This window comes from Sminthopsis crassicaudata, chromosome 2 (assembly GCF_048593235.1).
Source record: "Sminthopsis crassicaudata isolate SCR6 chromosome 2, ASM4859323v1, whole genome shotgun sequence".
Taxonomy (NCBI): Eukaryota; Metazoa; Chordata; class Mammalia; order Dasyuromorphia; family Dasyuridae; genus Sminthopsis; species Sminthopsis crassicaudata.
The window spans coordinates 521,191,718-521,204,835 of NC_133618.1; the positions used below are offsets into that span (position 1 = coordinate 521,191,718).

Sequence of the window (13,118 nt, forward strand, 5' to 3'; positions counted from 1 at the left end):
GTATGAACATAATTACAAAGCATTTTTCACACGAATAAAGTCAGATTTAAACAGTAGGAAAATATTACTTGTTCATGCACATACTGAGCCAATATAATAAAGATTATGATTCTACCTAAATTAATTTATTTATTCAGTGGTATACTAAACTACCAAAAATGAGTTTAAGAGGTACGGAAAAAATCATAACAAAATTCATCTGGAAGTTTAAAAAAAGGCCAGAAATGGAGAACTAAAGAAAGAAAATGTGAAGGAAAGTACTCTAGCTGAATCAGATCTGTATTCCAAAGTGGTAATTATCAAAACTCTCTAATAATGGCCAAGGAATAGAGTAGTGGATCAGTGGAATAGATGAGGTACACAAAACTGTGGGGTAAATGACTATAATAATCTAGTGTTTGATAAACCCAAAGGCCCAAGCTTTGGGTTTAAGAATTCACTATTTGACAAAAACTGCTGGAAAAATTAGAAAACAGTATGATAGAAACTAGGTATAAACCAACATCTTACACTGTATACCAAAGATTAAAATGGGCACATGATTTAAACAAAGAGTGACACCACAAGCAAACTAAGAGAACAAGAAATGAATTCACTCTTGAATCTTTGAAGAAATGAAGAATTTGTGACTAAACAAGAGATAGAAGGTATTACTAAATATAAAATAGACAATTATGGTTTTATTAAATTTAAAAGATTTTGCCCAAACAAAATCAATGCAACCAAAATTAAAAGGAAAGCAGAAACCCGGGAAACAATTTTTATATCAAGTCTCTTGTTTCTGAAATATATAGAGAATTAATTCAAATTTATAAGAATACAAGTCATGCTAGGAAAATATAATGATAAATATTAATAGAGATGTGGAAAAATTGGGATACTAATGCATTATTAGTGGAGTTGTGGACTGATTTAGCTGTGCTGGAGAGCAATTTGGAATTATTGTGCATATCCTTGGATCCATCAGTGTCACTTTTGGGTCTGTATCCTAAAGAGATTATAAAAGAGGGAAAAGGACAGGTGCAAAAATGTTTGTAGCAGCTCTTTTTGTAGTGGCAAGGAATTGGAAATTGAGTGGATTCCCATCAGTTGGGGAATAACTGAATAACTTATGGCATATAGATATAATGAAATATTACTGTTTTACAAGAAGAATGAGCAAGCTGATTTCAGAAAAGCCTAGAAAAACTTACATGAAACTGATGTTAAGTGAAGTGAGCAGACTCAGAAGAACATTGTATACAGTAAAAGCAAGATTATATGATGATCCACTATGATAGACTTATTTCATATTATTATAGACTCTTTTCAACAATGCAGTGTGAGCTAAGACAATTCCAGTAGACTTGAGATGAAAGATACCATCCACATCCAGAGGGAGAACTGTGGAGACTGAGTGTGGATCAAAACACACTTTTTCTACTTCTTTTTTGTTTGTTTTTTATGGTTTTCTTTTTTGTCCTGATTTTTTCCAAAACACGACTAATGTAGAACTGTTTTTAAAATGATTGTACATATACAATTTCTTGCTTGCTCTCTCGGGGAGAGAAGAGGTAGAGGAGGGAAGGAGAGAAAAATTTAGAACTTAAAATCTTACAAAAATGAATATTGAAAACTGTCTTTATATGTAATTAGAAAAGTATTTTACTTTATTAAGTATTTACTTTATTAAGAAAAAAAGTTTTACAAAGGATACAAGTCATTTGCCAATTGATAAATGATCAAAGAATATGTAAGGCAGTTTTCAGATGAAGAAATCAAAGTTATCTGTAGTGATATTTTTAAAATGCTCCAAATCATTATTAATTGGAGAAATGCAAGATTTCTTTTTTTTCTTTTTTTGGTTATTTTTTCTTTTTTTAAAATTTTATAATTATAAAATTTTTTTTGACAGTACATATGCATGAGTAATTTTTTTTATAACATTATCCCTTGTATTCATTTTTCCAAATTTTCCTCTCCTTCCCTCTACTCCCTCCCCTAGATGACGGGCAATCCCATACATTTTACATGTGTTACAGTATAACCTAGATACAATATATGTGTGTAAATCCAATTTTCTTGTTGCACATTAAGTATTAGATTCCGAAGGTATAAGTAACCTGGGTAGATAGACGGTAGTGCTAACAATTTACATTCACTTCCCAGTGTTCCTTCTCTGGGTGTAGTTGTTTCTGTCCATCATTAATCAACTGGAAGTGAGTTGAATCTTCTTTATGTTGAAGATATCTACTTCCATCCGAATACATCTTCATAGAGCATTGTTGTTGAAGTGTACAGCAATCTTCTGGTTCTGTTCATTTCACTCAGCATCAGTTCATGTAAGTCTTTCCAAATCTTTCTGAATTCATACTGCTGGTCATTTCTTACAGAGCAATAATATTCCATAACCTTCATATACCATAATTTACCCAACCATTCTCCAATTGATGGACATCCATTCATCTTCCAGTTTCTAGCCACTACAAAAAGGGCTGCCACAAACCTTTTGGCACATACAGGTCTCTTTCCGCTCTTTAGTATTTCTTTGGGATATAAGCCCAATAGTAGCAATGCTGGATAAAAGAATATGCACAGTTTGATAACTTTTTGGGCATAGTTCCAAATTGTTCTCCAGAATGGTCAAATTCTTTCACAGCTCCACCAACAATGTATTAGTGTCCCAGTTTTCCCACATCCCCTCCAACATTCATCATTATTTGTTCCTGTCATCTTAGCCAATCTGACAGGTGTATAGTGGTATCTCAGAGTTGTCTTAATTTGAAATGCAAGATTTCTAAGGTACCACCACACACATATAAGATTGGCTAATATGACAATAAAGGAAAAATAATAAATGTTGGGTAAGACATAGAAAAATTAGGACACTAATGCACCAATAATATAGTTGTAAACTATTCTGAAGAGCAATTTGGAAATTTGCCCAAAGGGTTATAAAACTATCCATGTCCCTTTAATCCAGCAATATCACTAATAGATCTTTATTTTAAGGAGATAAATAAAAGGGGCAAGGACTAATTTGTACAAAATATTTATAGCATCTCCTTTTGTTGTGACAAAGAGTTAGAAACTTGGGGATTCTCATTGGGGATTCCCATCAATTGCTGAATGGCTGAACAAATTGTGGTATATTGATTTTAATGAAATATTAATATGCTATAAGAAATGATGAGCAGGTGAATTTCAGAAAAACCTGACAAGATTTATATGAACTGATAGAAAGTGAACTGATCAGAATGAGGATAACATTGTACATAGTTACAACGTTACTATAATTAACTATGAATGATTTAGTTATTCTCAGCAATACAACAATTCAAGAGAATTCCAAAGGACTCATGATGAAAAATGTTGTATTACTCCAGAGAAAGAAATAATGGAGTCTGAATGCAGATTGAGGCATACTATTTTTCACGTTTTTTTTCCATTTTCTTCCCCTTTTGGCCTGTATTTTCTTTCACAACATGACTAATAATAGTGAATTTTTTTTTGCATGAATGAACATGTATAACCTATATCAAGTTTCTTATTGTTTCAGGTGAGGGATAGAAAGAGAAAAGTTGAAACTCAAAATTTTTTTTAAAATCGTAAAAATTGTCTTTACCTCAAACTGGGGAAAAATAAACTATTATTATTTTTTCAAGAATTTAAAGAAATAACTAACATTATCAAATAGATATTCAGAGCATTAACATTCTAACTTCTCTCTTGGCATAACTATAGATTTTAAGGAAAGAATTCTTAAGTTCATGAAATTCATATTTAAAAAAAAACTATTTCAATATAATTGGTTTCCTTTGTAAGTCCTATGCAATTTTTTTTCTTGGACTTAAAAATAATACTTGGACTTAGGTTTCACCAGACTGTCAAAGGTGTCATATATGTAGATATGTATATATGACATAGTATGTATATGTATGCATGCATGGTTTCACAGCCTAGCCCCAGATGGATAACCATTGAAGATGAGAGCATGACTGTAAAAAGATTGGGGTCTACTTTGTTAAAGTATCAATGCCCATTGTAGTATTTAACCTAAAAGAATCTGAGAAGATACTCCTTTCCATGAACCATAAAAATTTCCAGAACATGTAACTTTATTTTTAAACATTACAAAGTGGAGATTTCAAGATAGGCAAAAAAGGATCTTTCACTCTTTGAACCTTATTTGCTCAAAACATTTAATATTATGTAAGTCATAGAAGTTTCTACCACAGAATGCATTCTATCACTAACCAAGGACTTGTGGCACTGCAGTGTTTTCATAAGTTCAATTATATCAGAGGTCATATGTCTATTTGATAAAGACAGCAACATTAATAATTTAATTGCAATTATTAAGCTTGAAAATATTGTAAAGCTGAAGACAAATTTGGAATTTGAAGATACAAGTAAATTACTTATGTAAAGTTTAAAATAGTTTTACTGTTTGATAGAAGTTAAAGAAATATTTGACCATTAATTTTTGGCATAAAGAAATGTCCTTACCTTCCAAGGCAGTGTTTTCCATATAATTTAAGAATAGGGAGGCATGTGCATGAAAATCATCAAATAAATCCTTCATTTTAAATTCCATTTCTAGGAGAGCTTTATGTTTTGTAGTAACATTGTCACATAAGTATTTATGAATGGCATCAAGTGAACAGGCATCTCGTAAACTCTTGACAGCTAGTGAAGATTTATAAGCATCATATCTAAAATGAGTAGATTTTGGCCATTCATCCTGTAAACATTGTAGGGAAGAAAAAATGTATAAACATATTCAATAATTAAAAATAAATCTAGGTCTATAAACCTAAAATTGATATTACAATTCAAAGTATACATTTTTGAAAGTCATCATAAAACACATATCTATTATGTTTAAATAGATGATAGAGTAAAATCAACAAAGTGATTTTTATAAAATTGAAGGGAGAGAGAGTTTCTTTAGAGAATGTGTAAAATAAGGGAAGTAAACATTTTAGAAATGTTTAGAATGAAAGGAGGAAGCTCTGGGTTTTGGTTTTTTTTTTTTTTGTGTGTGTGTTTTTGTTTGTTTGTTTGTTTTAGAGTTCCAATGACTAAAAATAAACTTAGAGTCCTCCTTTTGTTTTCTTCTTTACATGGTATAGTGGAAAATGCACTTGGATTTACAGTCAAAGTGAATTCTGTCTCTAATGCTCATGGTATTAACTAATGGTGTGACCATGGACAAATCATATTACCAAATAGAACCTCAGAATCTTCATCTATAAAATGGGAGCAATAATATTACCTCGTTAGCAAGGTTATTGTGAGTCTCATGAAATGCTTAAGTGCTATATAAATGTCAGTAGTCTTACTTAATCCCACCCATACCATCACTCTTTTCTACCAGATTTAATTTCCTTTTTACCTTATATTTTTTAACCCATCTGTTATATTTTTTCCTCCATGAAGACATTTTCTTATTTCAAAGTAACAAGTCAATTATCCAGAATCTGGATAAATATTCCATCATAATACATTGATGTATAATACTGATAAACTTCTTCAGGCAATCAAATTTTATCCTAATTTTCTACAAGCCCTGATAATTGACAGTATCAAAGGCCTTAGATAAATGTATGTTATGTACAGATCTCTATTCTATTCCTGGAACTTCACTTGGAGTTGTCAGACAGTCAATACCCTATTCATTGTTTCCCTGCCTTTTTTGAAGTAAGGGAAGAAAGAATACCAATAGTTGGGGAAATCAAGAAAAAATCCTCATAAACAACATAGGTATGAACTATATTGAGAAATATAAAATAAGCTACTCTACATACTATATTTTGAGCCTTTAAGAAGTCTTCAATGGTTATCGGGGGTTCCTCCATTTTCTAGAAATATAAAAAATATATATTGATAGTTAACTCTTGCATATTATTGTGTTAGATACAAAACTACAGTAGGTACATTTTTGACAAATGTGGAATTATTGAGCTTTTTATTTTTTTTAAACATTATCTAAATTTCTTGTATATTCCTTTCCTTCCCTTATTCATTTCAGAGAGGCCATCTTATATAAGAAATATTTTTAAAGAAAAGAAAAACATCAACAAAATCAATCAATATATTTTAAAAATTTGATAAAATATGTGATGTTTCACACCCACAGAATCCTCCACATCTGCAAAGGAGTGTTAGCAGGTGATTTCATCTTTTCTTTGAACGCATTTTTATTCTTAGTAATTTTGCAACAACACGCAGCAATTCTTTTTGTCTGTTATATCCATCTATATTGTCATTGTTTATATTATTTTATTGGATCTGAATTTTTGGGTTAAGTCTCTTAATGCTTCTCCGTATTTATTATATTTGTAATTTCTTAAAGTACAGTAATATTGTCTTAGATTAATGTATCATAATTTGTTTGGCTATTCCCTAGATGATCATTATCTTCTTTGCTTCAAATTTTTTACCATTACAAAAGGTACTGTTGTAAATATATATTTTTTTATTTTGGACCTTTCTTTTAATCAATAATTTCCTTGAGATTTATGCCTAGTAGTGAAATTTCTGGGTCTAAGAGATTTGACATTTTAGTCATTTTTATTTACATGATTCTAAATTCCTTTTTAAGATGGTTCTACTGATTTGCAATTTCACTAATAATACACTAATATGTCTTTCCCCTCTAACATTGTTTTCATTTTTTTTTGTTGTTGTTATTTTTGGGGGTATGAGGTGAAATCTCAGTGTTATTTTGTTTTGATGTACATTTCTATTACTTTTTACTAGAGATTTGGAACATTCCTTATATAGTTAATAGCTTGCATTTTTTTCTTTAAGAACTGTTTCTATTGGGGAATGGCTTTTGATTTTATACATGTGTATATATGTATACATATATAATACGTATATATGCATGCATGCTACATAACATGTATATATGTATATACCATGTGTGTGTATATATATATGTGTGTGTATATATATATATATATATATATATATACACACACATATATACATATACAAAAGATTTCTATGCCTATCTGAAACTTTTTTTAATCTGGATGCATTACTTTTGTGTAATTTGTTGGGGTTTAGTTGGGTTTGAACTTAGAAGCATAAATTAAAATATTTAGTTCTTTAACAAAGATTATAAAGGGTTCTTTCTCTGTCTCACTGCTTTCAGAAAAAAAATTAACATACTCCTCTTTAAATCACTGTTTAAATTTTATTTACAGAAATAGATAATTGATATATTGATATTGATAAATTGATATCTTTACCAAAGACAAAGGTTGTCATAATTCTCTTTGTGAAAAATCTAACAATAGAAATTTAAAGAAAGAAAGGAACTACCTTTAGTTTACCTCTATATGAGTAAATGAACACATTACAGTTTGTGGATCAAGAAATAACAATATAACCAGTGTAATCACTTGTCCATAAGATAGGACCCAAACTATATAATTCATGTTGTCAACGAGCATACACATCTCAAAATAACAATCATTTCCAAATTAGTAAGTGATCCAAGCATATGCAAAGGTACTTTTCAAATGAAGAAAGGTAAACAATTAACTATATTTTTAAAATCTTTCAAATACTAATCATAAGAGAAATATGAAATTTAAAACTCTTGAGTTTCTACTTCATACTCAGCATATTGCCAGAAATGACAAAAGATGAAAATCAAAATAATCAGAGGGATTGTGAGATATACTAAGGCACCGTTATTGGCACTGTGAATGGGTCCAATTTTTCTGGCAAACAATTAGAACCATGCTTCACTATATCACTAAACCATAGATAGTTAAACCAAGAAGTCAAAGAAAGGTAGAAAGAACCCATAGATATAATATTATTGGTGATGACAGTTTTTGTAGAAAAGAACAGACAACAAAGGAGATATTACTACTTTGAGAATGATTGAATAAATTACATATAAATATGGTGGAATTTTAGCATATTGTAAGGAAGTTTCTGATACTTATATGACCTTAGGAAAGTTAGAGGTGATTTTATATATTGTTGGACACAGTTTCTATATCATTTTTTTAAAATGGTTTTTCCTTATAATAAGAGATATATTAACATTTAGCACAGTGCCTAGCACATAGTAAGAACTTTAAAATGTTTATTAATTGATATAAAGACAGAAGACATCAAAACATTTTAAATTAAAATAAATAATATTATCTGATAAATCAATTAGAAAATTATAAAATTAAGTGCTGTATGGATCAAGAGGATTTGGTCCTTGAGCACCAGCCCTGAAGTTAGGAAGATCTGAGTTCAAATCTGATCTCAGACACTTAACACTTCCTAGCTATGTGAACCTCTGCAAACCACTTAATCCCAATTGCCTCAGAAGAAAAATAAAAAAAGACTTGGTCTAAAATGGTTCCCGAAAGATATCTAGGCTGGACTTTAAAAGATGAGTAGAAATTCAATGGACTTTAGAAAGAAAAGGAAGGGATTCTAATATGAACAAAAGCAAAGAGGTAGAACAACAGAGTGTATGTTTAGGAAGCATATAGTACTAGAGTTTGGTTGGAGTGTAAAGCACATGATAGGCAGTAACATAAAAATATGACTGGAAAGGATTATATTTTACTTGGTTTGCATTGAGGCAGCTCTGAAGAGTTTTGAGCAGCGCCATACATGTATAGGGAATTCTATTATGATAATGATATAAAAGATAAATTGTATTATTATAATTTTGAGTTTGAAGGTCAAGAGGTATTAGAATTAGCCAATCTCTCATGTTAAAGATGAAGAAATTAAAAACTAGAAACACGTGACTTGCTCCATGTTTATTTGCATGTTGTTTCCTCCATTGACTGGAGGGCTAACCCTAAAATGGATTACCCCTAAAAAAGAGTTAGTAGTTATCTAAAGTATGAACAGGCCTTTAAAGGTGAAATATCACCTCCTGAGTAAATATATTGGCTTTCTGATTGGTTATTGTAACTGTGGGGGCATGATTATTTGGTTAATATAAAGAATTCAGCTAAAAATTCTACCAGAAACTTCTTTCTGGAGTGGAGCTATACTATAAGTCCACTTGAACAAAAGATTTAACGAAATTCAAAAAGGTCCATTTATAATTCTACCACAGCTCTTCCCTGCTTGATTCAGGGAGTAGTCCAGGAAGTTAAATTCACATCCAGATGAGTTATGGCAATGAAAGGCACAATAGGGTTCAGAGGAAGGAGAGCATAGGATTTTCTTTCCTTCTTATAGAAGTAGGGGATTATGATGGCACATTGCCTACAATATCAAACTCATTTGATGTGCTGATTAGTTTTCTTAACTTTTTCTTCCTCTTTCTTTTTTTGTTATTAAATGACATGGCTTTCTAGACATTAGGGAAAGGGATAGATTTGCAAATGAAAGTGATATAAAAGCTATAAAACAAATTGTTAAGAGCATATAGGAAAGATTGTATGGTACAGGTGCTATAATCTCCGAGATGTCAGTCTTGACAACTTGACAAGTTATGTCAATTATATTGGTATATCCTCCATATCTTTGGTTAGCCAACATCTTTGGTGTTTAGGGAAATCAGGTAAAAAGAAGGGAGGTAGTGCATCCTTAACAAATTTGGTCCAGAAAGGATGATGATAAAAGCATGAAAGAAAAATCAGGGTAAAGGTTAGGTCTCAGTAGAACAATCTGGCAGAATGCTAATGATTTTGGGTTTCCTGGGTTGTCAAGATGAATGCTTGATTGATAGAATGGGGCTCAGATCTTCCCAAGTCTTTTGAGTTTTTCTCCCTTCATTTCTCTCATGAATTTTGTGTATGGTATTAATAAAATTGATTTTTCATTCTAATGCAGTCAAAAAAACTCCCCAAATTCTGAAAACTGTTTGGAACACCTGAGTATACATTTATAAATTTAATACTATGTCTACAAATCAGAATCTTATTGAGTCTCTACTTTTCAATTAACTTATTGACCTTTAAAAAAAAAGATAAAAACTTCTCTTTTTCCAAAGTATATCTCTTTAAATTTATGCCAACTCTTGCTGTCAAAAATAACACTTGTGTTATACAAGATGAAAAATACAGAAAAAATAGGCAAAGAATCAAAGGAAACTATAATGCTCACAGCAGTTAAGATTTTAATGAAATTAACACAGCTGGAATATTCTTTTATTTATCATTACTAATAACTAAGATAATTTGCACCTAAGTATATTTTTCATTGTGTAATCAGCCAAATATTCCCAATGAATTATTCAAAACTCCCAAAACAATTGTACTGATTTGAAACATAATTTATTGGCAAAATCTGACTACAAACTCCATCTCAGGATTCAATTAAAAGCTACATTTGTATAACCTTTTGTGTCTGTCAAAATCTGTTTGAAGTACACATTTTCAAGACACTAAAGGTGCCCTTTTAAAAAATGTTTAAAATTTAGTAACAAAATAAGAGTAACAGCATTTCAAATTTTCATACTGTACACAGATCTTCTATATCTGATGGTTGAAATGGTAGTGAACTCAAATTAGGAAACTACTGAGTTTAACAATTTTATATTGTGCAGCTATAATGTATCTGAGCATATTTATTATCTTTGTAGTTTCTTTTCTTCATAGATTTCAGTTCTAAACATTTTTATTGAACCAGCACTTCCTGAGATCTCCAGATATGCTCACTTTGCTGCCAGCTCTACTCACTTTCAGGATTTCTTTTAATGATTGGCCAGCAGGCTTCCCACTCCTGGAGACACCTCCATCCTGAGCCCTTCCTCCCTTATTGATGAATACTTAGCTTGGTCTATACTTATACTCACCATTCCTAACTCTTACTTCTATCTAACTAATTTCCCCAGTATCTTTTTCTCTCTCTTTTTCAATCTTTCCCCCATTAAAACATATAAATTCTTTTAGGATAGGAACTATCTAATTTGCTAGTACTTGTATTCTTCATAGGACAAAATACTCTCTTCTAGAAAACACAATGCTAAATGTTTAATAAATGTTTTATATATCTATCTCACCATAGACTACATTAATAAAATGACAAAAGGCATCATTTTAAAAATGTTTCCAAATTTTGAGCCATGTTGTCTTGATCTGCTAAATAAACAGAAATGAAAAAAAAAATTCAAGATGAGTTGTTCTAAAAAGTAGACTCACTGGGAGATTTTGTATAAAATGAGTACAGGAAATAAACTCTGGGCTATTGTTAAGTTTCTGGAGAAGTAGATACATTTTCTTTTGAGCTCTCTAACTCCTTTCATCTTACTATACAACCTATTCCATTTTTACTCCTCAAAGTGTCATGCTCGAGTGCAGACTGCTTGAAAGTTTATCAATTTGCCAATCCAGGCTTTTTTCACTACCAAACTTCCAGAAATAAAAGAAAATTATTTTATGATAAAAAAAAAAAAAAAAGAAAGTTTATCAATTTAACAAACATTGTTTTGACATGCAGAGAACCTTTATAGACATTGGGGGAACAGTAGTACATAAGTGAAAAAAATTATTAATTGCTTATTATGTGCCAAGCACTATGCTAAGAACTTATTGAGGATACAATAAAAAAGCAAACTTTAGGTTATAAAAGAGATATGGATACAATCAAGGAAAAGTACCCAGGATAGAAAGTATAAATAACGAAATAAAAATAAAGGCATTCTTTTGAATCCCCACAAAATATTGCACTCTGAATTATTACAATGGCCAAATAGTTTTTGTTGACTATTGTCCCTCCTCTAGAAAAATTTCCCAAAATATTATTTCCATTTAGTCAGAAATTTTCCCCTAGCCTCCTCATGCCTTACTGACTCAGCAAAATGCTAAAGTGATAAGTGCTCAAAAAACATTACTCTTACATTTAATTTCAATTCTACAGATTTGGGGTCTTGCATTTTATAGAAGAAAGATAATTTGGAGGAAGGGACCTTAGAACACAGGTAAAGAAACTGAGGCTCAGAGAAATGGTAACAAGCTCCCAGTTACACACAGAGCTAAGTAAAAGAATACAGATTCAAGTCCAGATCCTGACACAAATCCAGAGCTCTTTCTACTGTATCAAAGCAAGGTGACCTCATGACCCCCGATTTAGGTTTTGGTCATTTCTTTTTAAAAAATTTTTAATAATAGCTTTTAAATTTCAAAATACATGTAAAGAAAGTTTTCAGGACTCACTCTTGTAAACCCTTGAGTTCCAAATTCTCTCTCCCTTCCCCCAAACCTCCCCTAGACAGCTAGTAATGCAATATATGTTAAACATGTACAATTTCTATACATATTCCTACATTTATCATGCTGCACAAGAAAAATCAGATAAAAGGAAAAAATAATAAAACAAAAAGCAAACAAATAACAATAGAAAAGATGAAAATATTATGTTATGATCCATATTCAATCCCCATAGTCCTCTCTGGATGCAGATGGCTTTCTCCATCACAAGTCTATTGGAATTGGCCTGAATCATCTCTTTATCCAAAAAAAGCCAAGTCCATCACAATTGATCATCACATATTCTTCTTTTTGCTGTGTACAATGGTTTCTTGGGTCTACTCACTTAACTTCCCATCAGTTCATGCACGTTTTTCCACGTCTTTCTGAAATCATCCTGCTGATTGTTTCTTATAGAACAATAATATTCCATAACATTCATATACTATAACGTATTCAGCCATTCTCCAACTGATGGGCATCCACTGTTTCCTTGGTCATTTCCTCAAAGCTAACATGTCATTTTCAAATTGCCTTTTAGTTTTTTAATGTTAATGTTGTTGTTTGTCCTTCTTTCTCAGAGAGGACCGATTACATCAGGTGATGTCATGACTTGTAAGTGAATCGGATTTAAGTGAGGAGCCTCACTCTCCCCTCTAGGGTCCTCTGAACCAGATTCAGAAACAGATCCAGACTGATGAAGACTGCCCCTGGAGCAGTGGGAGATAATACCCATTCAAGTGAGTAAGTCTAGGTAAGAAATGACACCAAAAAATAGCCTCTTTTACCTATTTTTTTTTAAAATGGCCTCTTTTACCTAACTTTTTTTTAAATGGCCTCTTTTACCTAATTTTTTTAAAATGGCCTCTTTTACCTATTTTTTTTTAAATGGCCTCTTTTACCTAACTTTTTTTAAAATGGCCTCTTTTACCTAATTTTTTTAAAAATGGCCTCTTTTACCTA

The 13,118-nt window shown here is 31.1% G+C and overlaps 1 protein-coding gene across 1 annotated transcript in view; it reads right to left on the reverse strand.

The window, feature by feature from the left end:
- Positions 1-13,118, reverse strand: part of FAM227B (family with sequence similarity 227 member B) — a 312,350-nt gene that overhangs the window by 298,249 nt on the left and 983 nt on the right. Inside the window, exons 2-3 of the mRNA XM_074294460.1 lie at positions 5,790-5,843; positions 4,489-4,723 (exon numbers count right to left, since the gene is read on the reverse strand). Coding sequence (XP_074150561.1) covers positions 4,489-4,723; positions 5,790-5,843 — 289 coding nt within the window. The remainder of the gene's footprint in view (positions 1-4,488; positions 4,724-5,789; positions 5,844-13,118) is intronic.